Source organism: Balaenoptera musculus, chromosome 11 (genome assembly GCF_009873245.2).
Source record: "Balaenoptera musculus isolate JJ_BM4_2016_0621 chromosome 11, mBalMus1.pri.v3, whole genome shotgun sequence".
Taxonomy (NCBI): domain Eukaryota; kingdom Metazoa; phylum Chordata; class Mammalia; order Artiodactyla; family Balaenopteridae; genus Balaenoptera; species Balaenoptera musculus.
The window spans coordinates 11,664,410-11,691,395 of record NC_045795.1 but is presented as its reverse complement, the minus strand read 5'-3'; the positions used below and the strand labels follow the sequence as shown (position 1 = coordinate 11,691,395).

General features: G+C 46.1%; 1 protein-coding gene across 1 annotated transcript in view; it reads right to left on the bottom strand.

Moving 5' to 3' along the window:
- Nucleotides 1-26,986, bottom strand: part of JARID2 (jumonji and AT-rich interaction domain containing 2) — a 241,911-nt gene that overhangs the window by 59,918 nt on the left and 155,007 nt on the right. Inside the window, 1 exon segment of the mRNA XM_036868501.1 lies at nt 1,467-1,636. Within this exon segment, the coding sequence (XP_036724396.1) occupies nt 1,467-1,636 (170 nt within the window).

Genomic DNA, 26,986 nt, shown 5'->3' with positions numbered 1-26,986 from the left:
GTCAACTTTCTCACTGTTTAATATAGAAAAAAAAAAAGAAAACCAGAAGGAACCCTTTGGTGCTAAACTAAAATTGGGAGGTACTGGTGCTCATTCATGGATTTTAATAGACCTAGAGACATAGATGTGCACACTAAATGAGCATGTGTGTGCATGTGCACATACATGCCCTTGCACACGTCCCACACACACACAATGCATTTCCCTCCGACAGCTATGAGCACACCTCAAGCCCAGATCCTAGCTTCTAAAGAGCAGCTGTTCCTGAAAATAAACAGGGCTCTTAGAAGAAACGGCTGATTTCAGGGCTGAGGGAGGGAGTGCACAACAAGAGTCCGGGACATTCCGCTGTCAGGGAGCTGGGATGGGAGGATGACAGGGACGTGTCAAAGGGCAAGGGAGCCAGCTTGAAGGGGCTCCACTGATGGGATCTGGGACAATCAAACATCAAAACAGATGAGAGTAATAGATTACAACCCTCTGAACAAAACAGGAAATGGGTCCATCCAGATTCCCAAAAATGAGTAAATCGAGTTTGATGAGAAATGAAATACGGAGTTTCAAAGAGCCTCCCAATGAAATATGTATAATCACAAAAGCTGCCAAGGGTCCGCTTTCCGTGGAAAAGCCTGACAGACCTGCCTCAATGGAGTGACCAATGTGAGCACCATCAATCAAAGGCCAGACTGAAACGCAGGGGCCCGACAGGGCAATGAGAAGCACCAAGTCTCCCTTCTGTGATGCCCCTACCCGACATGGAGAGGCCCCTCAATCTCCCTCACCATCTTCTGTGTTCTTCCCTCACTTAGTTCCTAGAGTAAAGACTTTCCCAAAATAAGGCCATGTAAATCCAAACCCATCCTTCATTACAAAATTGTATCCTCTCCGTGCACTCCGTTCATTGGTCCTGTTCGTATGTACAGACCAATATTTCCACTGTTATCTATACCTACAAAGCACTACTGTTATTTTTCCTAAAGTAGTACGGCGGGGGGAGGGAGTGTACCCTCCATCAGCGTGGCTTATTCCCAGACCTCAGGAAGCACAAGGAAACGGGACTTAACACCCATCCACAACTACCCCACCAAACACAAAAAAAATTACAAAACAAAAAGCCAAGTTTGCAAAGCATGTGTATGACGGTGATGCTGGGGTGGTAGAGGTCCTAAAAGGATGTCAGGGAGAAGTCAATTGTACAAATGTAAGACTACAAACTGTGACACTGTGTGTTGAGACGCCAAGAAAGGTGATTCAAGAGTCAGAGGAAAAGGGAAGGAGAAACAGGAAGGCTCAAGCACCCTCTGGGTGGGATTCCTCACTTTACACTCTCACTCCTTCAAACCAGGCTGGGAATTCAAAGAGGGTGTAGAGCAGAGACCAAAGCCAACATCAAACCTCCTGGGGACAGCCTTGCCCCTTTTTCTTTCAACCAGGCTGCTCCCGCCAAACTGGCAACACAGTCTTACCTCGAAGGCAGAGAAAGGTAAGAAAATCTTCTGTCTTAGGCTTCCTTTTAGAGAGGTCAGAAATTTGAGTAGCTGGAGGGGGTAGCAATGGCTCCGCTATCTTTACTGGAGTTGTGCTGGGACTATTCGGCTGGGATTGAGCAAACTTCCTTTGTGCTTGCAGCCTGGGCCTGTAAAAGCAAAAGAAAATTAACAACAAGCAGAGATCGGAGGATACAGATCTACGTGCAGCAATAAAATCATGACACAAAAGGGAAGAGAGACCTTATTTCAAGCAAACTCTTTGATTCTAATTAAGGTTCTCTATTCTCTCTCACTCTCGTAAACCACAAGCCTGCTTTAAAGGGCAATAAATTTGCTTTAAAGGGCTACGTTTTCTACACTGATATAAAATATGCACCATGAGCATGTGTGTACGTCTGCACACAAGCGCGTGCCTGTGCACAAACCAGGGTGTGCCTGGGTATTTCCAAAGCGGCATGCGGTATTAGGTGACACGGGATTAATGGCTTTTGTACTTTTTCACAAATCATCTGCCACATTTATTTAGCATTCTGTGCTTTAACACGATACTATCACAAACACATGCACAACTGCCTTCATATTGTGTAAGGACACCCCGTCCACCTTAGCCGGTCACTGACCTGGTCTCACACCCCCAGAGGAAATAGTCTCCCCACCTCTAAGCTCTTCTAACTCCAATTCAGCCAAATAAATCCACCTGGAATTAAAGCTTGTAATGCAGGGGGTGGGGGGAGAGGGGGAAGTCCACTTCTCTAGTCTATTCAAACCCCTCCTTCATGGCCAAATTATAGGTTACCTTCTGCCCATACAAAAACTCCAAAGTCCTTAGTTAGGGATTTGAAAAACTGGCCCTAACCTACCTTTCTCAGGCCTCTCCCTATTACCATCCTACACAGATACCAATCCCCTAATTTATCCACTTGGTGTCTACAAATCACAACTTCAATCTCCTTAACCAGACATTGTTCATTTACACAATTTTACATGTCAGACACTCTATTAATGTGAATCCTCATGACTCTTGGAAAGGTTTCTTTACTTTTTTCCTAACGCTGTAGCCAATAGTCGCTTTCCTTTTTCTACCTAAGTGTTTTTACCCCCTGTATAGCTGACTTGACCTTTATCATAAATTGCCTCCTATTAGCTCTTCCTTGAATTTTCAAGATCTCAACGCCTAATGGAAAAGAAACACCTTTGAGGGTGTGAACCTGTACGTGTCCTGCTTTAAACCACCTCTCTGGCCCTGCTCATAAAGATGCTCAAAAAACAGTATTTGAGAGCAGGGAAAAAACAAAAAGCAGCCCTATGGCACAGGGCTTTAAACGGATCTGCTCAGAACCCCAAACTGGAATCAATCACTATGTGGGTGGGACTGATAAAGCCACCCCAGCTCAAGGCTGCTTCGAGTATTACATATATTTATAATTCTATAGCACAAACAAGTCTTCCCTTAACTATCGTTGAGATCATGTAAAACAGTAAGCATAGTATCTTTAACTGCTGGTGCTCAAAATACCCTAACATTTTAAGTTAACATTCTAGTATTTAACAAAATAACACCCTCCACACACACACACGTTTTCCACTTTGTAAAAATTAGCTCCCTTAAGTTTTAACCTCCCGTGTCCTGCCCAGACTCAACTCTTACCTCCCTAACGACCCACCAGAAACACTCCTGAATAGGTCATATTCCCAATATGAACTGACATTTGATCAACAGGGAGAGAGCATGACTGCTGCTTACTAACTGGGCAACAATCCTCAGTCCCTAAAATCTTACAAACGTCACAATTAATCAAAAGCACTTCAGAACCCAGGAATAACCAAAGGAAAACAGCCACATAACAAGGTTTAACAGAAATTCCAAACGTCGTAAATGGTAAGGGAATAAAACAATGCTCCCGTTCTTGTGTTGTGAGGAACAAAGAGTTTTTTTTTTGCAACCAACTGACTGTCCAGAAGATGACAGACAAAGCAGAAGCGTGTGCTGGGAGAGCCTCCAAGCCCACCTTCAAGGAGGATCAGGGTGTGTGTGTGTGTGTGGGTGTGTGTGTGTGTGTGTGTGTGTGTGTGTGTGTGTGACCGACTAAGAGACGTAAGAGCAGTGCTTCTCAAACCATCGCAGAAGAGGATCCGTTTTGCATTTGGTTCCCCCTCACGGTCCCCTTTAGATTTTCTGTCTTTTACAAATGGATATTTTTATAAGATAATTATTGTAGGGGGAAAATGAAAGACATAAACTACAAGCTCGAATTTATTATTAGACTCAACAGACATAAAATCACCCTGTTCAACTGCTTTAACATGCTCACTGCCCACTCTCAATTTCCCTGTTCAGCTCACTGGCACCAGGCAGCAAACAGCCCGTGCCTTGAGCAGCATCGCTTCAGAGAAAGGACAGGATACAGAAAAGTAGACAGCGGCGCCATGCCCTGCCACCCTCAGGGTGGACTGAGCCCAAGAGAACTACCCTCCTCTTCCAACAAGCTCCTTCTTTCCTCCAACTTGCCCTTCCTGTTAAAAGAAAACCCCCGTCATGTTTTCCTACTGAAAAGGGGTTTTAATTGGCAATTTTCTGATTTGTACATCTTCATTTCAATGGACACAACTCACACTCTGGGCATTAAGGGGGCTTTATGGAATCACTGCCTGTATGTGAACAGGATGTTCAGCGTTTACTGCTTTCTCAAAAGTCAGCAACGACAAATGCCACACATAACGAGAAGACGGCACAGCCTGAATGAAAAACAAACACGCAAACAAAGATGACAGAGCAGGACACGGCAAAACATTCTACAATTTCATAACCTCAAAGATAAATGCTCTGACCGTTGCTCAAATAAAAGGTGCTTTTTGCCTGATGACTTTCTCAGGGAGGCTATGAAAAATAAGGGCATAACAGATTAAAAAGCGGCAGTAAAATAAATTACCCCTCAGAGGAATAAACCAAGCTCCCGAGTGATTAAGTATTTGTGAGACCCAGATGAAAGCAGGACCTAAAGAACAAGACAAACCAATATCTTGTTTTCAAGAGGCCAGAAGAATCCGTACTTTGCGGAAAGGGCAGGTCTGCGGTTTGGCTTTGTGTGTGCGGGTCCCGGAGGATTACAAAGGTGTGACTTTGCTTTGCTGTCCCCACGCAACAAAACAGTTTGAATGACACAACTCAGAGGCCAAATCCATGGAGGAAGCACTCTTAGCCATTCGGGTATGTTTGCGGGACAGGTGGTTCATTCTAGAGTGTCTGATACGAGGAAATAAGTGCATGTTATTTACAATCAGTACAGAAAGGGGGCGGGGAGGTCCAGATGTGCTGAAGAGCTAGATGATCTGCACCTGGAGGAGCTGGGGGAAGAAGGAGGCTGGCGTGCAGGGCAGGACAGGACAGGCATGATCAGACACCCACCAAGGGCGGTGGGGCTCCAGGAGGGCCTGCACTCAGCTGCTGGGCGCCAGCCGCGAGCAGGGCAGCAAGATGGGACCCACCCGTCCCTCCACCAGGGACACCCTCCACTCCATTACCAGGGCGAAAATGCTTTAAATGGAAATTGAGGTTGAACTAAGGGAGTTCAGAGCCACCCAGGGGTGGGGCTGGAGAGAGTGTGGGGTTCCTGGGCACCAAGGGAAGAAACAAGCAGAATGTAGGGCCTCCAAAGGCCTTTTTGCCTGAAGTTTAGTCAGGAGGGCCTTTGCTGCCCGTTCGTAATGCACAGCAAGCCAGAACGCAGAAAATACAGAGGGCGTCTGTCCCACACAAACCACAAGAGTGTCGAGTGGAGCAAGACTCACTTCTGTGTTGATCTTTCATTAACTGATCCAGGAAGGAATTTCCCTTACAGAAGACCCCTCCGTGCCAGGAAGGTCAATGAAACCAACTAAACCAAACTCACCAGCAAGCCGAAGAAACTTAAACCAACTGAGGAAGAAACGTGTAAATACATGTATATATGAATAAATACATTGAGGGTAACCTTCTATGTACAGTGCGTTAAAATCTAGGGTTGAGAGGCAGTGAGGGTGAGGGGATAGAAGTGGTTTCAGATCAAATCATCGCTGTTCCTCACCTTCCGTGGTGTAAATATGTGTATGTGAATTAAAAGACTAAAAAATTCAGAGAGCAAGTTCAGAGAATACAGAGCTTGCTATCTTAACCCCTTGTCGTGGGTAAGGCCATCTGGGGTGTCCCTTCTCTAGAAGGGACAGGAGCCCCATGGCAACCCAGTCACGACAAAGCTCAGCCCTGCTGGTGTGAATCCCATTTAAGCAAAAGTGCCTCTTTTTTGGGGGGGAGCCCGGGGGTGGGGGGGGACGGACGTGTTGAAATGGAAGTTGCTTTACTGATCTGATTCCCCAAGAGTGTCACTCTATGTAGAAATAAATGCTCTTAGGATAGAGGCAAAGGTTCTCAGAGGACCCTGCTTACTCCAGGCTGCTCCCTCTAGCTGGAATGCTTCTCCCCTTTATCTCACCATGGCTGGCTTCTTCCCATAATCCAGCGAGGGGAACATTCCAGCCTGCTGCTTTTTACGGAATCACGTTTTCCATGTCTCTGTTCAAAAGTCACCTCCTCAGAGAGACCGAGCCATCCTCAAATAGCACATCCCCCAGGACCTACCACTCAACTCCATTTCCATTCCTCTGCCCTTCGGTGGCCTACAGAGTGGGCTCTCCTGCCGGGGCCTCCTCATGTCCTATTTCTGCATGTACGGGCTGCCGTGTGTCGAGGGCGAGCCCTCCGTAGATGTTGAGAGAGAAGGGCAGGACCATTACGCTGCTGTCCCATTTATGAACAATACCAATTCCTCACTCATTCCTTAGGAATCACACGTTTTCTGAGCAGAGGGGCAGAGGGCATGGCAATCCGGAGGTGGCAGGGAGACGGCTGGACAGATCTGAAATAGACCCAAGAGCTACAGGAGAGGCCTGTGGTTCTGCCACCAGTAAGGTTATTGGCCATCCCAGGATACGGCTCCCCGAAGGTCGAGTGGAATCCAGTTTCACTAAGAATCAGTTTCGGAAGAACCTGCCCGTTCGGTCACAGTTTCCTCCACCACCACCGGCATCGCTTGTTGAGAATTCACTGAGCCACTTGCCCATCAGCAGAATCATCGAACAAAAGCCAATTAAGGTCGCGTTCTGGCTGTCAACCACGCTGCGTTACAAGCTACCCCCCACCCCAAGGCATGCCGCTGCACCCCACGTGTCCACACGCAGCGCACCTGTCCCTGGGCCACAATCTGCTGGCCCAGGTGTGGAGGTCCTGCCACGCGCCCCTGCACACGAGACCGCCACACGTCAGAGACCGTGCTTCTTGACGAGCTGCGTGAGCTGCGGGGGAGGGGGTCCACCTTCTCCCTCCTCTCTCTTCCCCGCCCCATGGTGCACAGAAGAAGCCTTCTCTCATGTGGGATTCGCTGGCACCGGGGCCAATAGCCAAAGGAACGTTTCGCTTGATCACTTAAAATTTTACCCCAATAAATCTTCAAATATATTTCATATTTAGGTTAAAAAGAAAACACAGTACAGCACCTTTATGGGAATAAAGCAGCAGACCAAAATAAACACTAGCATTATTTTCCAAGTTAACAGATAAATTCCAAGACAAAGCTTGTAAAGAAAACCCACTGGTGGCTGACCAAGTCCTGTGCCAAATACTGTTTGTTCTGTAACACTCCCCCGGTGCCCTCTCCTGCCCTCCCCAAACCCTGCCTTTGGAAGCTTCCGGGCAGCCCGCCATCACTGTGGCACTGTGTCTCTGGGTCTCCTCTGGGGTTACCTACAGGACAGAGTTAACCGGCTTATTGCTCTCTGTGTGCTCAGTCTCTAGGGCAGCCCTAAATATGGCACAACAGCAATTTCTAGGTTAATTAAATTCCATTTCTGTCCAGGATTTCTGATCGTTTACAAACCGACGGAGGACGAGGGGTGTGCACGCAGCTCAGCTGGACAAGGCGGGAGCGAGGGGGGACTAGGGGGTCTAAAGCAGTGCCCAGCCGCTCCTCGTGGAGGGCCGTGTATGCCAAACACCATCTTATAACTTAATTTTCCAATATTAGAAACGTAAGCTGGTAAATCCAGTTATTTAGATTACACCCCAAGTCTAAACAAAGAGCAATGCATGGGGGGGAGGGCAGGATGTGTGTTCATTCAAGAAAGAAGACGCGTTATATCCGACAAATGCAGAGGGGCCCGCATAGCCGGGCTCTTTGTGCCGGTGTGGGAGCTGGCCCTGAAGCTTCGCCAACTTGCTGAAAGGCCTATTCAAAAAAAAAAAAAAAAAAATTCCTGTGTTTCCATCTCCAAAATAAGTACCCACTCTATTCTACCCCCAGACACACACACACTACAGACCTGGCAGCTAGTCAAAGAAACAAGAGCGGGTGTGTGTTGGAGACTGTATGGGTCGGGCAGGGGATATCCCCTGCCCAGGGCAAGCTGCCCACCAAATTCAAATGCAAGTGCAGTTGCGGGCAAACCACACAGGATGGCTGTAAACATCCTGTATAGTAAAGAGAAAATAAACACATCCTCAAGTGAACCCGGAGGCTAGCAGAGACCAACTCACAGCAAACTCGGTAACAAGAAGCGCTGGCAACAGGCTCCATCCTTCTGCGCTCACGTCCCACCCTGCTCCAGAGTTACAATGGGTGTTGGTCTCATTGGGGTGTAGGGACTTCACCCAGTGACAGAAAAGGGAGGTCTGCAGCTCCATGAGAGGAGAAATGCCTGCTTTCAGGTGTTTCTGGAGATCTTGCCATACTGGTTCAGAGGCCTCATTTCTTGCTTTACATAGAAAGAGATGAAACCGTTTATGCTAAAAACCGCAGGATGTTAAATATTTGCAGCACTTGTCTTAAATTAAATTACACAGGCAACTATTTAGAATAAAAGTTTGCTATTAACCTGATATACCTAAAGGAAGTTTTTTTGCTTGAATCTCCTGGAGATGAAACCCTGTAAAGTTCTGCTTGGTCAGAGTGGTACAAGGAAAAGAACCGTGGTATCACAAAACCTGGGCTGCTTTGGTTCAACTTCCTTGTGACCTTGGGCAAGCTGGGACTCCATTTCCTTGTTGGCAGAAGCAGTGGGGGGGGAACCCCTATGAAAGGAAACAACTCAGGGTCCTTCTAGCTCTAATCTCCTCTGACCTCATCTATAAAACCTGAATATAGTAATTCCTGTAATAATTCCTCTTGCATTATGATTTCATAATTCTGGTGACAAGTACTGATCTTTTGCCTGTACCAAGTGGAAAATAAAAAACCTCCAAAATGCCTGTGTTGCTAAAGATTGCTAGCGCCTATTTCCCAACTACAGGTTGTCAGGCAAAACAGCAAACGTGATAACTTCCAGATCTTGAGATACGCATACCGCCTTGCACTTTAGAAGGCAGAGGTGGAAAAAATTTTAAATATAGATGTTTCCAAAAAAAAAAAAAAAAAGATGGCACAATGCCAAAAGTTGTTCCGTAATTCCCTTAAACTACTAACTACTATGCTATCTATACTCTGCTGCCTTAAGAACTAATCCTTCCAATTAGGAATAAATCACTCATTTAGGAAAACACATGAACTTCCTTCAGAACCCTGAGATATCCTCAGGAAGGCTAACCTAACCACTTATAAGTATATTCATCAGCTCTACCCACCAAAAGGCCAGACGAAGGAGAAGGCAAGTACTGCAAACCCAAATACCACCCCGACTTTGGAAGATACTCCAAATGCTCACAAATAAATGCGCTCCCTCAGAAAGTGGGCATCAGAGAGAAAGGTGAGCCTTCGTTTTCTTTACCTCAGGTAAAAAGGGTCAGGGGAGAGAAAGGAGAATACCAAAAGCACTAAATATCTACAAGATACACGTGGTGTCTTCCCAAGTAGAACATTTCTTGGGCACACAAATCTCAGGCTGGTGGTGGGAGCCCACACAAATGGTATGAAAAGTAATATGCAGAACCGCTTTTGATCCCATTAATAAAATGATGCAATTATTTTTTTTTAAAGTCTGATGCAGCATCCTGAAATGTCAAAGAACCAAGGCTGCCTGGAAATCCTGACTCTGTCATGATCAAGGAAATATTTGACATTGACTTCTTTTGTGTTCTAGAAAGCAGCCATGTCAAATTTGAGAGGGATCATCATTAATCAACAATCAAAGCGGCAACAAAGCCCTTTTGTTCTGTCAGTCACATGTGTTACAGTTTACCACCAATGGAAAGCAGCCAGTTCCGCCACCCCCAGGCCGCAGAACCCTCTCCTTCTCGGGGATCCAACTCCAAACCCAGGATCTAGGAGCTGCAAATGCTCCTCTCCACAAAGACTTTTGGGTTCAGGCCAAAAACTGTATCTTACAGCAAAAGTAACAAAAGGATAACACGAGTCAGAAGACCAACACATGGAAGTTAAAAGTCTTAATCCAGCATGAACCTGCCAAAGAAATTCCTAATACACTACTGTAGTTACAAGGTGTGAACAAGTTACCTAAAGTACACTCATCTGTAAAAGCCTCCAAGAACCAGCTGAAATGCTGATCTGCCTTTCCATTCATTCTCTCTTGAGGTGGGACTGCCAATTTTGTTTTTAAAAATACTATTTCAACAAGAACCCCAGCAGTTTCTCAATTTTAGGTTACTCAATACCCGGCTGCGAACTGCCAGAAAACTCCTCGAATCCTGGCAGAGACGATGGCTGGGAAGGGAGACTGAATGACTCTGTGAGGCAGGAATCATGTTTTACTTCGTTCTTTGAAGGTGAGAAGAAAAATATATGAAGAAATTCATCCTGCAATGTTACACAGTTCATTCATTAAACAGAATCCAGTGGAACCCTAGTAGTATAACTGAAAAGTCAATCCTATGGAAACTTCCCACCAGAAACATTCCCCATGGAGTTGTGCACAGGGTGAGATTCCAAAGTCCATCCGCACGTGATGGACCAAAGCACAAAGGCAGTGCTCAGAGAGCTAACCAGTCCCTGGAAGATACGGAGTAGGCTTCCTTCAGCTTCTCACATCCTCGGCCTCTTGGACACTAAGTCAGCTAACAGGGATCTGCTTTATTTACAGGACAGCAAATAGAAAAGGGATTCTGGACAACTTCCCCGCCCACTGGAAATCCCGTGAAGTAGCCAACAAGCACCAATAGATGGCAGTAGACAGTCTTCAGACACCAGCTCTGGGATCACCCCTGAAAGGGGAATTCTGACTTTCGCAGATTTATGACAAGCCTGGCATTAACCAATTTTTAGTACCTGCACTAAAATCTGACACCAGCTAAGTAAGAAACCAGCCACTTTTCACAGAAAGTAAGAGATGAACAATATTAGCAATACTGTTTAACCCAACAACTCAATTACAACTCAAGTTCCTTGCTTGTATATGGAAAATACACAGCAACTCACAATCCAACATTTTACATCTTGAAAATATACCTAGGGCTAAAATCCACTGGATTGTTTTCTGAAATACATCCCCTCCCCAGAAGTGATTTTTACCACCCAGAAAAGTAAGAAAAGGCAAAACTAAAGTAATGCACCATGGTTCTAATATGCTTCCTTCCCTGGGAAGCCCAGAGTATTCATTTTGGGGCTCTGACAGAAATTTATTTAGTAGGCTGAAACATAATCCCGTGTTATATTCAAAGTATGGGTGTTACTTAAGCTATCACCAACCAAACTGCGGAGGGAAGTCTGTTCTGTGATAAAGGGATACACTACAATCCACACATTGTCTCTTCCTGAATGTTTATAAAAGAGGTCTAGGATTTTATGACAACTGCTAAAGTTAAAAAACATGACCGTAATTAAAGAATCTGCTAATCACTAATGAACATAAGGGCCATTATTATCCTCCCTTTTTTTTGCTGTTTGTGCTCTGTGATCCTGGAGTTATGGCACGTTCTCCCAATGAAAAACAGGAGCTCGCAGCATCCCAGACTCGGAGACTCAGCCCAGGCTCAGTGTCACTGGAGGCTGCCATGACAGACCCAGCAGACACGACAGTGGCACAGAAATTTAAATAAAAACCCAGGAACCTGTATCAATTCAAAGGAGGCAAAAGGGAGTCACGGCATAGAACTCACCTTCCTTTCTAACAAGGCCTAGGATACCCTCAAGCAATGCTGAACTTCTACCAACATTCAGGGTTGCAGAAGGTAACCATACGTCAGGCCAGGAAGCAGAAACATTTATCCAAATGGCATCGCTATATCAAACCAAACCAAGTGGGCTTTTAAACCAGACGGGCCAGGGGAATGGAGGCCAACTCACACCTTCCAACTCAGCCAGGATCGTCTCTCATTTATTCTCTTAACACCCATTCTGGGACCTAAGATGCCTCTCCCCAGTATAAAAGTCCCCTCACTTCTTCCTTGTCAACCACCTGGGAGTCCCAGATGGACTCTGCAGGATATGAACCCACAGGTCCTATACCTGAGGTCAAGGGAGCACTAAGTAGAAAGGGGTCACGTCTGTGGGCAGCAGCAAATGACAAGCAGAGACTCACCAAACATCTGCAGGACACACACATCCACCATAACTGTGTGTGGCTCAAACGATCCCTCGCAGGGGTCTAGTGACAGTGTCTTCTGACTAGACCTCACTTACATCACAAAATGAGAATTTCTCCAAGAGGGAAAAAAAGTTGGTCTCTGACTCACAAGGGGCCCTGTCATCAAATATGTTTTCTTACACCCATTTAACCAACAAAATCCTGCTGTTAATAAGACGAGTGACTTATCACTCCTTTCCAGAGATACTATATTTGAATTTGCTGAGATGCTATAAAAGCAGCTCAAAGGACTTTCAAAGGCTTTGAGCAAGGCCAGCTGCAGAAAACCCCAAGAGGCGAGACTGGCAGTACAAAGAAATCCAAACAAGCTCTCCCCTTCACCCCGTGCTGTCAATGACTAGTTATCCCTTTTGCGTCTGCAACATTCAAATGCCCTGACAAGTTCTGATCCTCACCAAGTTCCAGGAAACAGCCACAGGGAAGTCCAACCTCTTATACAGGACTCAAGATAAACACCCAAGCTGTATGCACCACTTCAGCAACTCCAAAGGGCTGAAAGACTTCCTGTTCAATTAAGCCCTTCATTAATCCTTCCTGCTCGAGCCCATTTTCGTGTCCAGAAACAGGAAACAATGAAGCCACAGGTCAGCCTCCTTCAGTGCAGCTCATACCCTCCAAAGAAGGCCACAGGTCCACCTTCTGTCCTAGGTGCTGTCACAAAGCCTCGGCATCGCCTGGCTCCTCTCATCTTCTCTGTATGGCGGTACAAAAGAGGACAAAGAAGAAAAAGTAGAGAAAAGAGGGAAAGAAATGGGAGAGAATCCCAATGTTCTACATGATCCTAGTAAATTGTGAAAATGGCGGGCAGGGGGGAGATAATTCAACCGATGGAAACCTCCAATAATAAAAGGAACTGTCAACAACATTTATGAAATGAAAGTTTAAAAAGTGACTAACCTCTAAAATCTTATTTTTTTAACCCCGAACTCAAACCTAGCTTCCGTGGGTCCTCCCACACCAGGAACAGTCAATTTTTGTGATGCTTCCCATCGGCAGACGTGTTGTTTTCCCATGGCCCCATTCTCTCCCATTCCACTGCCCAGCCCGGAGGAGAATGTAAGCCCCTTCCACTGAGTGGTGAGACACTTGGCCACGGGAACCTCCCGCATGGTTCTTCTCGCTACGCTGCACCGCCACCACCAGGCAAGCCACCTCTGGAGAAAAAGGAGAACACCAAGGTGCAATTTAAGGACGGGTGCTGGTAGGGACCCCGTGAAGGAGGGGACACGAGAGAGGAAACTGTCACATCTTCCCAAATGGTCAGAACCCATGACATGCTGAGGCATCATGGAAACAAATGACATCCTCCCCTTCTCTGTAACCCACTGATTCACTCAAAGAAACAGAAGCTTCTTAAATGCAAGTTTCCTTCCTCACAGTTAGCTTTAGCAAAATGCCAGGGCTGCAAGCTGGATAAATCTGAATCCCGTTCATAAAGATGCGGGTGGCAGGCCACGGGGGCCAGGATGCGCGGAACTACTCCCTTTAGAAGAAGTCTCTTCAATTCTACCAGCCTAAACATGCCCTAATGGTCTCCCTTTGATCAAAGAGACATCCATCTTCCACTGTGTCAATACGATGCCAAACACCACGTTCCCGGCCATCCATCAGCCCTGGGAAGGGTCGGAAGGCCTCGCCTTCAGCAATTTGTAAATGAGCATGTAGGAGAACATTACCAGCTGGACACTTAAAAGTTTTCTGCCTCCCCCGACTCCCTCCAAAATACCCTCAGAGACCAGTGATAACAACCTCACACCCAGAAAAGACCCCCAGAAGTTGACCCTGGGAACCCACTGGTTTGCAGAAGGACGGTCATTCCCTTCCCCAGCTTAGTCTTTCAGCTGGGCTCTTCCTCAGGTTTCTCTGTATTTGGTTCTCCTATTTCACACAATTCCAGGTATCCCAGATTTTACCCAGTGCTTTCGGAAACGGATTTATTTCATCTGAGATGCAGCGTACAGCGGTGTAACGTCACAGGGGTTCCCCCCACAAATTACTGTTTTCTTTGTGTTACACAATTTTGAAAGTAGAAAATGTTACATGAATTAATCCTACAGGTAGAAACAGGGTGCATGGCTGGAGCTGTTGCTGCCACCAGGTAAGTCAGACCTCCCCGTCTTAGATTTCTACAATCTTTCAGCTCTAGGATTATAAAGACACCAACAAACTCGAGTAAGGAGTCATAGAACGAAAACACTACTCAGTGAGCTCCGATAATTCGCTATCAATCTAAAACTGTAGATATATTTCACAGAAGAGTAAGGCGACTGAACAAGAAAACCCAACTCGGAAAACTCAGAATATCCATCCTCTCATCCCGCTCCCCCTTCAACGAAGGAGAGGCAACAGGCAGGCCCAGTAACTACTGACTACGCCGTGGAAGACCCCTCAAACGTGAGCACACGCAAGAGTACACCTGACAGGGAAACTGAGGCCGAGAATCCACAAGCTGGACGGAAAGGGACCTCAGGGAACCAGCAAACACACGCCCTGCCTTCCGGGTCTGACCGTGAAGCCTGGGTTCCATGAAGTGCAGCGTAATGGAGCTGCGGCAGGACAATACAAAACAGGACCTGTACTCGGCCATTAAAACAAACGAAACTGAGTTATGTGTAGTGAGGTGGGTGGACCTAGAGTCTGTCATACAGAGTGAAGTAAGTCAGAAAGAGAAAAACAAATACCGTATGCTAACACATATATACGGAATCTAAAAAAAAAAAAAAAAGGTTCCAAAGAACCTAGTGGCAGGACAGGAATAAAGACGCAGACATAGAGAATGGATTGAGGACAGGGGGAGGGGGAAGCGTAAGCTGGGACGAAGTGAGAGAGTGGCATGGACATATATACACTACCAAATGTAAAATAGATAGCTAGTGGGAAGCAGCCGCATAGCACAGGGAGATCAGCTCGGTGCTCTGTGACCACCTAGAGGGGTGGACTAGGGAGGGTGGGATACGGGGATGTTGCATACAGCTGACTCACTTGGTTATACAGCAGAAACTAACACAACATTGTAAAGCAGTTATACTCCAATAAAGATGTATTTAAAAAAAGAAAAAAACCAAAAAACAGGACCTGGGCCACACGAGGGAGTCGGCCCTTGAAACAACTTCCCTCTGGGATAGAAACAGGCTTGGGAACCAATCATTCATGAGAAGAGAACTTTCCAGGAAGAAAAGTAGTTTATTCCTTCCTGACCTCCCCTTCTCAAAGCAAACAGCTACAAAGACAACCTCACACCCCTGGGCTTCTAGGCTGATTAGCTCAACAATGAAACAATAAAACCAGTGGGGCCTGAGGGCTGGGTTGGGTCTGTTTAGAGCCCAAAGCCAGACCTTTGCGGACTTACAGAAGGAGACAAGGGCACCAGGTGAGGACTCAAACTCTATCTCGGGAGGACAGCCCACCAGACTCTCATTCTTCCACGAACTGAACTCATTTTAAAGGAACGTAAAAACACAGAATAAAAACATTATACAGGGAAAGATGACATGAGACAGACATATGCTGGGGAGTATGTGGAGAAAAAGAGATCCCTCGCACACTGTCAGCGGGAGTGTAAATCGGTGCAGCTAACTTTGGAAAACGGTATGGAGGCTCCTCAAAAAATTAAAAACAGAACTACCACAGGATCCAGCAATCCCACTTCTGGCTATTCATCCGAAGGAAATGCAGTCACTATCTCGAAGAGATACCAGCAACCCCATGTTCACTGCAGCATTATTTACAATCATTTACAGCCAAGATATGGAAACAAACTAAGGATCTGTGGAGGGATGAATGGATAAAGAAAACGTGGTATGAATATACAATGTAATATTATTCAGGCATAAGAAAGGAAATCCTGCCATTTATGACAACACGGATGGCTGCCGAGGGCGTCATGTTAAGTCAGACAGAGAAATACTGTGTGATCCTCATTTACTGTGGAATCTAAAAAAAACAAACTCATAGAAACAGAGAGTAGATTATTAGCAGGGGTGTGTGTGTGTATGTGGTCAAGGTAGAAACTTCCAGTTATAACATGAGTAAGTTCTGGGGACCTAATGTACAGCATAGTGACTACAGTTAATAACACTTTACTGTATATGTGAAAGATTAAATTAAAAAATAAAAGTACATGAGGTGAGAGATGCGTTAACTAACCTTACTGTGGTAATCATTCATAATATGTGTATACACCAAATCATCAGGTTATATACTTTAAAGTCTACACAGTGTTATATGTCAAATATATCTCAATAAAGCTGGGGCGGGAACCACAATGACTAACATTCAAAAGTAGGGCTTCCCTGGTGGCACAATGGTTAAGAATCCTCCTGCCAATGCAGGGGACACGAGTTCGGGCCCTGGTCCGGGAAGATCCCACATGCCACGGAGCAACTAAGCCGATGCGCCACAACTACTGAGCCTGCGCTCTAGAGCCTGAGAGCCACAACTACTGAGTCCGTGTGCCACAACTGCTGAAGCCCGCGTGCCTAGAGCCCATGCTCTGCAACAAGAGAAGCCACCACAATGAGAAGCCCGCACACTGCAACGAAGAGTAGCCCCTGCTCACCGCAACTAGAGAAAGCCCGCACGCAGCAATGAAGACCCAACGCAGCCAAAAATAAATATAAATAAAATAATAAATTAACAAAAGTAACCTAACACCCTGGAAATTTGAAATAAACTAGCCAGAATTAAGAGATTTAACTTGGTGGTTAGTTAAAGCATTTTTCTTTAAAACAAAGCCCAAATCTATTTATGGAGTAGAAAGAAAAAAATTCAGTTATATACGACCACAAAACTTCAGAGAATGTCCCCGCACAGGAAGGCCCCAGATACAGGAAATTGAGGAACCCTGTTCTGTTGTTGACGATCCTTTTCCTCTTCGTCCCCTGAGAGATGAGGAAACAGTGCCTCAAGACACATATTTGGTGACCTGAACAGGATTAAGCCACTACTGAATACGTTTAGAGAACACACAACAACATTCTGTCAAAATACTTGAATTAACAGTCCATGGAATGCACATAATGGAATTTTAAGACACTTGGATAAATGAATGGGTTCACTGCCTGTTCAGGGGCAGGGAGTAGCCTCTGTTGTCATGGTGACTGTAAACCAAAGCATTCCCATCCACACTTGACAGCGGGTAAAATAAACACAGATGAGAAGTGACCCTATTTTGCCCTGGCAAGAATTCTGTGACACTCCCTCCCTCTCCCCATCACCTCCTCAAGGGAACTGGCTCACCCCAATCTCTGTGCAACACTCTCTGGGAGACACCACCGCCCCTGAAAAGAAACCCACAGGCTAAAAATACAACTAATTTCATTTTAAAAGACAAGCTACTGAGAAAATGTTGACCAGTATATGGAATTGCCCTTCACAGCAAACACGACTAGAAGTATGAATTCTGTGCACCAAGGGACAGCTACAGTGTTATTTAGCGTCCTCTCTCCTTCTCTGATCTAAAACACAACTTGCTTTGTAAAACACTGAAATTGGGCACACAGTGAAAGGCGGAGACAGACTTATGGAGGTGTGTGTGTGTTTTACGGGCAAATTCCCCCGCTGGGTATAAATTAAATTAAATCCTCTGCAAGTTGAAACGTGTGAAATCAGAGAAAGAATGAGAGGTGCGCTGGCACCTCCATATGTACATATTCTCACTCCCACCCCACCGCTGCCGGGCGCACACACATTCACACACAGCCCTGGGAGGGCTGTGGGGAAAGGCCTGGTAGAATCATAAGAACGGGGATGTGATGGATATTGCATTGTCTCACTGTCAGCCGAATACCATCCATGAATACTAAGTAGAAAACAGAAGAACAAATAACTTGCAGGGACACAGTACTGTTTCCAATTTTTCCTCTCCACAGCCCAGAAAGAACAGCGGGAAACATCCCCAGACCTAGTACTGTGCCATCAGTGTGGGTGCATCTACCGGGCCAAAGGGAGCAGCACCACCCACTATGGCCTACAGGGAGCTGGAAATCATCCTATAGCTAGGGAATTAAAGCCAGCCCACGACAACCCGTGCAAAGGCGGTCCAAGATGAAATCACATTGTCCGCTTTGGCGAGTTGTTTGCAGCAGGAAAATACTTCCACTCGGACAGCGTGCCCTTAGGTAGGGCATACTGCACGTAAGCAACTACCTAAAGACAAATTACACCGGGGCGGGGGGTTGGGAAGGAGGCGGCACGCAGCCAGAGACCAGGCTATAAATAATTTCAAATAAACCACAAGGGAAGGAAAGACATCATTGTTCTGCTTCTGCACAAAGCAGATGAACAAGCTGAGGAAGGAAACGTTTGGGGACATAAAATGAAAAAAGTCTCGAAAGCCATCATCTCAAGCAGGCATGGGAAGACCGGCTAAGGCCTAAACTCAACATGTATGAAGGAAAGAGGAGGGCACAAACAGATGAAGTCGAACCACGCTTCACCTGTTGGGCTGAGTAAAGGTCTGTTCAAAGGAGAACCCAAACTAGAGAACAACAAAATGATCACAGCTCACCAAAGAAAAGAAAAATTAATTCATCTAAATTCTTACCTAAAGGAGTCACCCAAACTAACAAGCGGCGACAAGGGGAGAATACTGCTCTGAGATCAAGTCTTTCTGGAGCAAAGGCTGCATCTACCTGATAAAGGCTAACGGCTCCCAGAATTCTTAACTGCGGGGGTCATCGCTGTCCATTTACACAGCGACTCTACAGAAAACGGGTATTTAGTATTTGTTGAAGGACAGTAATATGCCAGGTGCCTTAAATCATGTACAGAGCTTAGTCCAGTGGTTACCAGAGCACTGGTTATCAGAGTGTGATCCTCCAACCAGCAGTCTCAGAACTGCCTGGGAACTTACCAGAAATGCAAATTCTCAGACCAACTGAATCAGAAACTCTGGGGGGTGGGACCCAGCAAGCTGGGTTTTAACAAGTCCTCCAGGTGGTCTCCTACACGCTCAGGTCGGGGAACCACTGGGTGAGAGGCAGCTCCATAAGGTGCCGTGGTTGCCATTTATCGGACAATGCAATGGAGGCTCTGCGACTTTACCTGGCTTTTAAGAACATTGATGCCAAGCAAGTATCTACATTATTCCAAAGCCTTTGCTCTCTCCACTGCACCACATTACAGAGGCTTTCTGGCCCTAGTACTGGACACGAAGGCCCGTTTAATTGGTGAGGCAGCCAGCATTAAAGATCTACTTTATATTTTAAATGAACAAAACCAGATTTAGTCCAGAGGGATTTAAATTCTGGATATGTCCTCTCAATTTTGATAAAGTCTACTTTCAAAGGTAGCACCATAGAGGGTGCCACACTGGTGCCATGTGTATTGTAGGTCCTAGTTCGCTTAGCAAAACTATTTGGGTACTGCTCACAGCAGGGTTGGCTTGCTTACCTAGCCAGGCATGCCTGGGAACAGGCTCCCTACTGGCTTTATTTGCTAAGAGAAGTGTGTCCACTGCCACTGTCATGCAGTTAGTGGCTACTGGCTCAAGGGGGTTTCAACAAAATCAGTTTCCAGGTTCCTAGATTAAGGGTCAACAATGGAGATAGAACCTCTTTGGGAAATCCGTGGGTGTCACTATCCAAACTGACATCTGTAAGCCTCTTCATTTCTCAAATTGCTTCAACGAAAGAGAAAATTATATATCGACAGTCTTAAGTACTTTCTTTGTATACAAATTTCATTGTTTTAAGTATGAATTTTAAAATATCTGGGCAAACACAGGAGAGTGGTGAAGATGGGCAAAAGCAAATGTTTGTCCTCAAACAGGGATTAAAGTGTGTCCTGCCCATCTGAACCAAGGGCTGAACCAAGAAATCTGAATAACATGCGCAAGCCCTCGTTTGCACCAAAGGCAGTGGGAGTAGAGGTGGCGATGGTGATGGAAGGGGCCCCGCAAAAAGCAGTCCAAGCGAGCCTTCCGTGTGTCTGCTGGCAACACTCTTCCTGATCTTCAAAACACCCAGGTCTCCAGCACCCAGGGAAAGCTGTACTGCCCTACCTTCCTCTGGCTTCCACAACAGCCCAAGCTCATAGCAGGAGGGCATCTTTCAGAGACGTAATACAGATTTTGGCTGTATGGAGAAGATCAATGTACATTTTGATTTGGTTCTAAAATCACTTCAAACATTCACAGACATTCTCACCGTGAGGATTCCCAGTGCCCAGTCCTCCCTAAGCCTTAGATTTCTCATCTATGGCCCAGGATGATCTGACATTCAGATGATCTATAAGGGCTCTATTTATCCCGGCCTCGTTCCATGAGACTGGACGGTAGGAGGCCTAAGAAATGAATATCAGGAGAGCAATCCTGGCCGGAGCGGCTCAAATCCCTACAAAGGGGAATAACGACAAGCGCCAGAAAGGCCAAATGCCAGTCCACACTACACGATGGCATTTGCCAGACCAGCAAGCAGATTATAGTACAGTCTGCAGGCTGTCACAATGGATGCAAACATAGTTCTTGGGGGCAGAATAACAGGCTGAACAAATTTATAATTATGTTCTAGAGAAAGAAGGACTGAAAACAACATATATTTTAAAACTGCTAGAATCCCATCCTGCACAGTTCCAAGGTAACAGGGAAAAAAACAAAATGTAAGTTAATGAATACATTATAGGTAATCACAAAGTATCCCCCAAGATTGACCTGAATCGTGCTCATGGTTACCTGAAGCGTCCTCTTCAGACCATTCATTCCCCAATAGTTTGCAGGAGCCAAGGTGGGCTTCGGCCTGGAAACAAGGCCCCAGTAATCCTACCATCCCCAGATAAGTAGGCACTGACAAACACAGCCTTCCCACGAGATAATAATCAATAACCACTAAATGGATTTACATCATAATACATCAGAGCCAATGCTTGTTTCGTGTTATTTTTTAATTATATTATCAGAGAACAATTTACTTGACCCAGTAAGGCACCTGGCTTATTATACTGTTATATACTCAACAAAATAGTACTTCCTATGAAAGAAGCAACATCTCAGAAGGCCTCCATTCATTTCCAAATATGTCTGAAACCAAGTATGAACAACAGGACAAAGATTCATTTCTAAGACCCAGCTCTCGTTTTCCTTTTAAACGTTTTCAATCTTTCTGCATTTTATATACAGTAGACAGCAGGAATTAACATTAATGCCAATTCTACACAGTTGAAGCTTTTTATAAAGTGGTCATATATGCTATTCAAACTTTACAGAGTAAATTTTCTTTAAGAACTAAACTCCAAAAACGCAAATAAACAAAGGCTAAGTCTTCTTTGACCTCTGGGAAAACCAAGATCTGAGAAGGTAACAGGAAAAAATGCCAGATATATTTATTACCATCATGATGAGAGAATAATGCTTATTATCATGGAATTCGATGATCTGGTTAAATATCTCAAAATTCTACCAGAAAACAGCAGTCAATACTAAGCTAGCACACCACAGGAAGAACCACACGGCCTTCAGACAAGAAGGCATTTTCCCCCTTCACTTGGCATCACTAATTAACAATGCCTGATGGAAATGCAGAAAACACACTGCAGTGGTTTCAGGACTCCAGAACCTGCTGTGAAAGCGGAAGTAGGTACTTGCTTATCCTAATCAGAGGTCACAAGAGAGGCCCTGAGGAGTCAGTTTACAAGTTACATTTTGGTTTCTATATAGATGGATGTGGAATTTTGGACCCAGGAAGTATTATGGAAGCAGAGGAGAGATAAGAAGGGAGGAGACACAGGCGGGGGGGGGGGGGGGGGGGGGGGATAAAAGGGCAGAATAATATATTACCACCAAAAAACAGTACGCTCCAGTCTTTCCTAACCCTCTAAAATAAATAACTATGGGCAACACTTCAAAAACACACAACAGAGAGACGGACACACAAGTACAGACGCACCTACCTTCCAATATGATAAGAGGGTATGTAAGATCTGGACAATTCTAAATAGGAAAATATGCTTCTCAAATAGAACAACTCCTCTAGGAATTTCCTTTCCTTACACTCTATTTGGCTACTCTTCGAATTTGTTTACCTTCACAAAAACATACAAACATACCAGATACTCTGCCAGCCACTGGGGATACAAAGAAAAACAAGGACGATCCCATCTGTGAGGGAGCTGAGGGCCAAACCCTTTTAAAGCTTGAACGTGGAGTGAGCACAGCTAGATAGCGATGATCACCCAATTCCCTCCCTGCCCAAACACACTCCAAAAAAAAAAATCACACAGATGATGCTGACGCCACACTCATCCTATGGGATGGGCTTTAAGCTAGCGGGAGAGATCTATCAAAGCATTTTATGAGGCCATGATAGAGTCTATGTTTCCAGATCAAAGCAACTGAGCCTAAAGCAAGTGAGAAAATATTCTCGTCCCACATCTACCTTATTCCAAGGGGAAAAAACCCATCTATTATTATGATCTCTTCTTTAAATTTCTGAATTTCTAACAGCAGAAATGAACCAAAAGCTTGCCCCCTGACAAGTGATTTACGTTGCTGCCTTCCCTCCTCGGCCTGTACTTTAGAATCTCTCTAGCGCAGTGCCCCCCTCCACCCAGCCAATTCTACCATCAAAACGAAGAAGAGGGAAGGAGAGAGGGAAAGGGTAGGGCGGGGGTGATGAGAACACTCTATCCTCATCTTAGCAGCAACAATGTGCACTGCTTTTAATTGAGCTGCTAAGCAGCCAAGTGAGATGCTGACATCAGGGAACATTCTGCATAAAAAGCCATGTCTAACAACCCCTGCAAAAGCACTCACATGTGAACCACAAGTGACACTAATGGCTGTCACCCCCTTTGCAAATGAGGTGACTCCAAACCCCACAAACCCAGCATCTAGTGCCTTTCATGTGAGACATATGGAACCAGTGTCGTCTTTGTGCTCGCTCTCAATTTCATCAAGGAAGACTTGAGAACTGATAAGATGTTTCTGGGAGGGTCAGATACCACTGAAAAGATCAGGGACGCGTTTACATTTGTCCTTTGGGAGTGTAAAAGGCAAGGAGGGCAAAAGCACGTGACAGAGACGTTCATATCGAAAATACGAGGAAGAGCAGTGCTAGAAGAGGAAGGAAGGAAACTGGTATCCAGTTTCCGTGGCAACCACAAAGCATGCATGCTACACCATCATTTGCATAGGAGGTGGAAGTGATATCCCTGCAATCAGATCTCTGAGGTAACAGAAGAAAAAGGAAATGGCCACAACGGTAATAAAACTGCCTCAAATGAAGTTCTACCATTTTCCTTAAACAAATAAATGCAGCAGAAGCCTGTGTGCTTACCAGGAACCTTAAGCAAATTCTGGGAGCAGCTGCCCATTCCCACAAGCATCCAAAAATTTGTCCTCGATAACAACTAATGGCCAATTAAATCAAAGGGATTTTGCCAATCTCTAACCCTGCAGAGGACACACATACTCTGGGGCAGGCCCCGTGTTTCCCACTCCTTCCTTCACACTAAGACCCATGTGCACAGACCTCTTAGGAGGGTGGTACGTCTTTATGGAGAAGAACTGACTATCTACGAAGACTTCCCTAAACAGAATCCCTCTCTAGCAGGAAAAGTAATGTGTTAAGGAAAGAGGAGCCCAGTTTCACTAATGAAAAAGCTTAATACACAATTCCAGGAAGATAAGCATTAACAGTAAATTTGAAAATAAACTGCACAATGCCAGAAAGATACACCTCTCCCTGCTTTAGATTCCTACACTGTGTTACTCCATATACAAGGGGTTACCCCACCCCAGATTACCCAGGCCAGATATGTGGTGCTTTAAGAGACACTTAAAAATGGAAATTCCAAGATAACTTTAAAAGTCAAGTAAGGATGGAGCCAACATAAATTTATTCTAAAAGTCTCCTAATCAAAACCAGAAAATGACAGTGATAGTTTTCAATTACCAAAGACCCCCCGCCCCCCGCCCCCCGTCAATCCCTTTCTGATTAGCCAAGAACCTCTTATGTTTAAGTCAATTCATCCTTTGGTTCAAAAAAAAGAAAGAGATCAGGACTGGGGTTTGTTTTTCATTTACTAAGGTGAAGACAGGGAGCCCATCTGTTCCCTCCTCTAATCAAAGGACGCTAACTAATGCTAGCGTTCAACATGCATCCAACAAACATCAATTCCCGTGCCTCTCAGCACATCTTGGCTTGGAGTGATTTGGGGACCAAGGCTACAGCATAGCAGGCGCCTACCTACTGCTGAGATACGTTACCGTGCTTAATTCGAAGAACCACCTGGGTTGTTGGTTACTGCACGGCTGTCTACCTGGGCTGGTCCAACTCGAAGGCTACACAGCTCTCAGACCACTGCAGGTCCCTGCAGGCCCAGGACAGGCAGGGTGGGGTGTCGGGTGCACCCTACTCTCACTACAGGTGACTGCTTAAATCAACTACGATACTGCGTCAATCCTGACGATGGACTCCGCAAGACAGAAAACTGGAGTGGGACCTATATTTTTGTCCCAACAAACACGTGCGCCCCTTCAAAATATCAGATAACCCTCTTATCTCAAACGTGCTGTACAGAAAAGTTAGTAAATAAACCCTGCCCCCTGCCAGCCCTCTGGTCAAGTCAGTTAGAGGAAGTACTGAAGCACACCAGGCCTTCCAGAAGCAGCCTGCGACAGAGCACACAGAGCACGGCATGCGCCAAGGCTCAGCCTGTGCGAAGAAGCCCCTGGCACGCAGCGCTGGCCCTCCCTGCTCTGCAGCACCCAACATGCTCACTGCGTGATTAATGTGGCTCCAACACATCCATCTACCGGGCTGACTGCGCCCCCGGCACTGGGCCTGTCTCTCCGTGCTATCTTGCCCAAGAAGCTGGCTCCCGACACCCTCCATCAGGAAGTTACACGAGCTGCTCCACGGAGTCTAGAGCCTAGCAAGAGTGAAAGAGTCTACAAAATGAAAAACTCAATGTTCCTGTCAGCTCACTGTAGGGGTCCCCAACTTCCCTAGACACCCCCTGGTGTCCCACAGACGTCACATCTTCCTGGTACTCGACACACGGCATTTGAAATGATTTGCTTCTTTCCTTCTTCTCTCTGGAATGGAGATTTCCTGCAGCTCAAAATGAGGCTTAATCGACCATATCTTAGATCCACCCAGTACCTGGCAAACAACTCGGATCTTGATGAAGAAATCAGCATTCCTGGACTCCGCTTCCCTGAAGGTCCCACTCCTCTGAGGGTTAAAAAGGTATCGCTTGGCCCAGCCCTGAGACTCCTCAGACCTCTCCCAAAATTTTGAAAACAGAACTCTTCCATCCGTCTCCATCACCAGCACTCCATGGGGGCTGTGCACCACTCCACTCAAGGTGGGTAGAAACCATTTACTGAGTCCTGAAATAATCCGGGGGCTTTATCTCCTGGCAAAGTTCACCCAATCCCCTCTGTGTGTCAGTTTTCTCATCTACAAAATGGGGATGATATTCAAAGACCTATCCCAAAGGGTCTGCTGTGAGAATCAAACGGACTAATACACGTAAACAATTTAGAATATGGCCGGCACACCAGAAGCGGCACATAAACATCTGTCAAAACCACCCTGCAAAGGGGTAATTCTTTTGGAAGATTGTCTTTCTCACGGAGAGTTAAGAGGAAAAGCTGAGTTAAGCAGCAGAAAGGCTCTCCAAAGTGCCAGTCCATAAGATCCTAGAATCTTAGAATTTTCTTTCTCCCGATTTCTAATCAAAGGCCTATTTATAAGACTGTGCCAGAAAAAAACATGTCACTCCTTAAACCATCTAACTCAGAGGATCAATCAGAGATAAGTCTCCCACCCAGGTGTCACTTGCCGTAAGATCAAGAGGCCATCAGGAATGGACACACAATAGTTTACACATGTTTGTATGCTACCCAGGGACCCAGCATCACTCCAAGAGTTTCGAAAATCTCATAGACACCAAGGCCCTGGAAAGCTGTCTTCCTGTCCCAGGAACAATGGCCTCACGGACTGTATGAGAGTCCTGGTCCCAGGGATACACCTATGAACAGTGCCGGGCCAGAGGCACTGAAGTCAGGAGTGGGGTCTCAGGAGGCTAAAGTCACGTGCCACGTCCACAGGGTCGAGAAGAAGAAGGGGAAAGGAGAGAGAAGCAGCAGGAAGGCTCTCCAAGGAGGGGAGTGCCTTGAGAAAGCAGGTAAGGAGGCTCCATGCAAGGACAGGAGCACCCCGCAGTGCAAGCACAGCCGCCAGGAAGCCCTGAACACTGCCCCCCACACCCGACCTCCCCAGGCCTCGCGGCCACGGCCCTAAGGAAGAGCAGGCCAGTGAGAGTCAGCGGGACTGGGGATGAGAGGTGACGCCCTTCCGCCAGCTCCTGCCTCCCACGTACCCAACCCAGGATAACACGCAGGGGCTCAGCCCAGGGTGAAGTCAAGCACACGGAGCACCCCTCAGCCCTACTTATGCTGGTCTGGGAGGTAACAGTGCGCCTCTGCTAAAGCTAGAAGCACAGGGTAGAGGGGAGAAGGAAAACATTCCAAAGGGAAGGGAACCTGCAGCCCATCCTGCCATTTAGGCCAAACAAATCTACGCACATTCCATACAGGGAACCCCAAATCACCAGCCCAAGTCTGGGCAATCACAAAGCAACCTCAGTCCCCACCCAGTTCCAGATTCTTCCAAGCTCCACCCTCTGCCTCCTCCGCCCCACCTCCCAAAGCACCACCTAGACCTGGGCTTTCCTTCCTCTGATCCGCAGCTCCGTGAATGGGCTGAGCCTTTAGTCCTCCATAAAGGGCGTTGCTCGTGCATTTTCAAGTGCACAGTCAAGAGGGCCTAACGTGTGAGGAGGACCACACAGATGGACTCCACAAGATGCTTGGTTAAATGAGAAGAAGGCTCTGCTTCTTGGAAACCAAAGCAATGCAAAACACTGTCTTGAAAACCCCAAGTCATGCCACACAGGTAACAATCTGCCACATAGTCAAAATTCCGAGA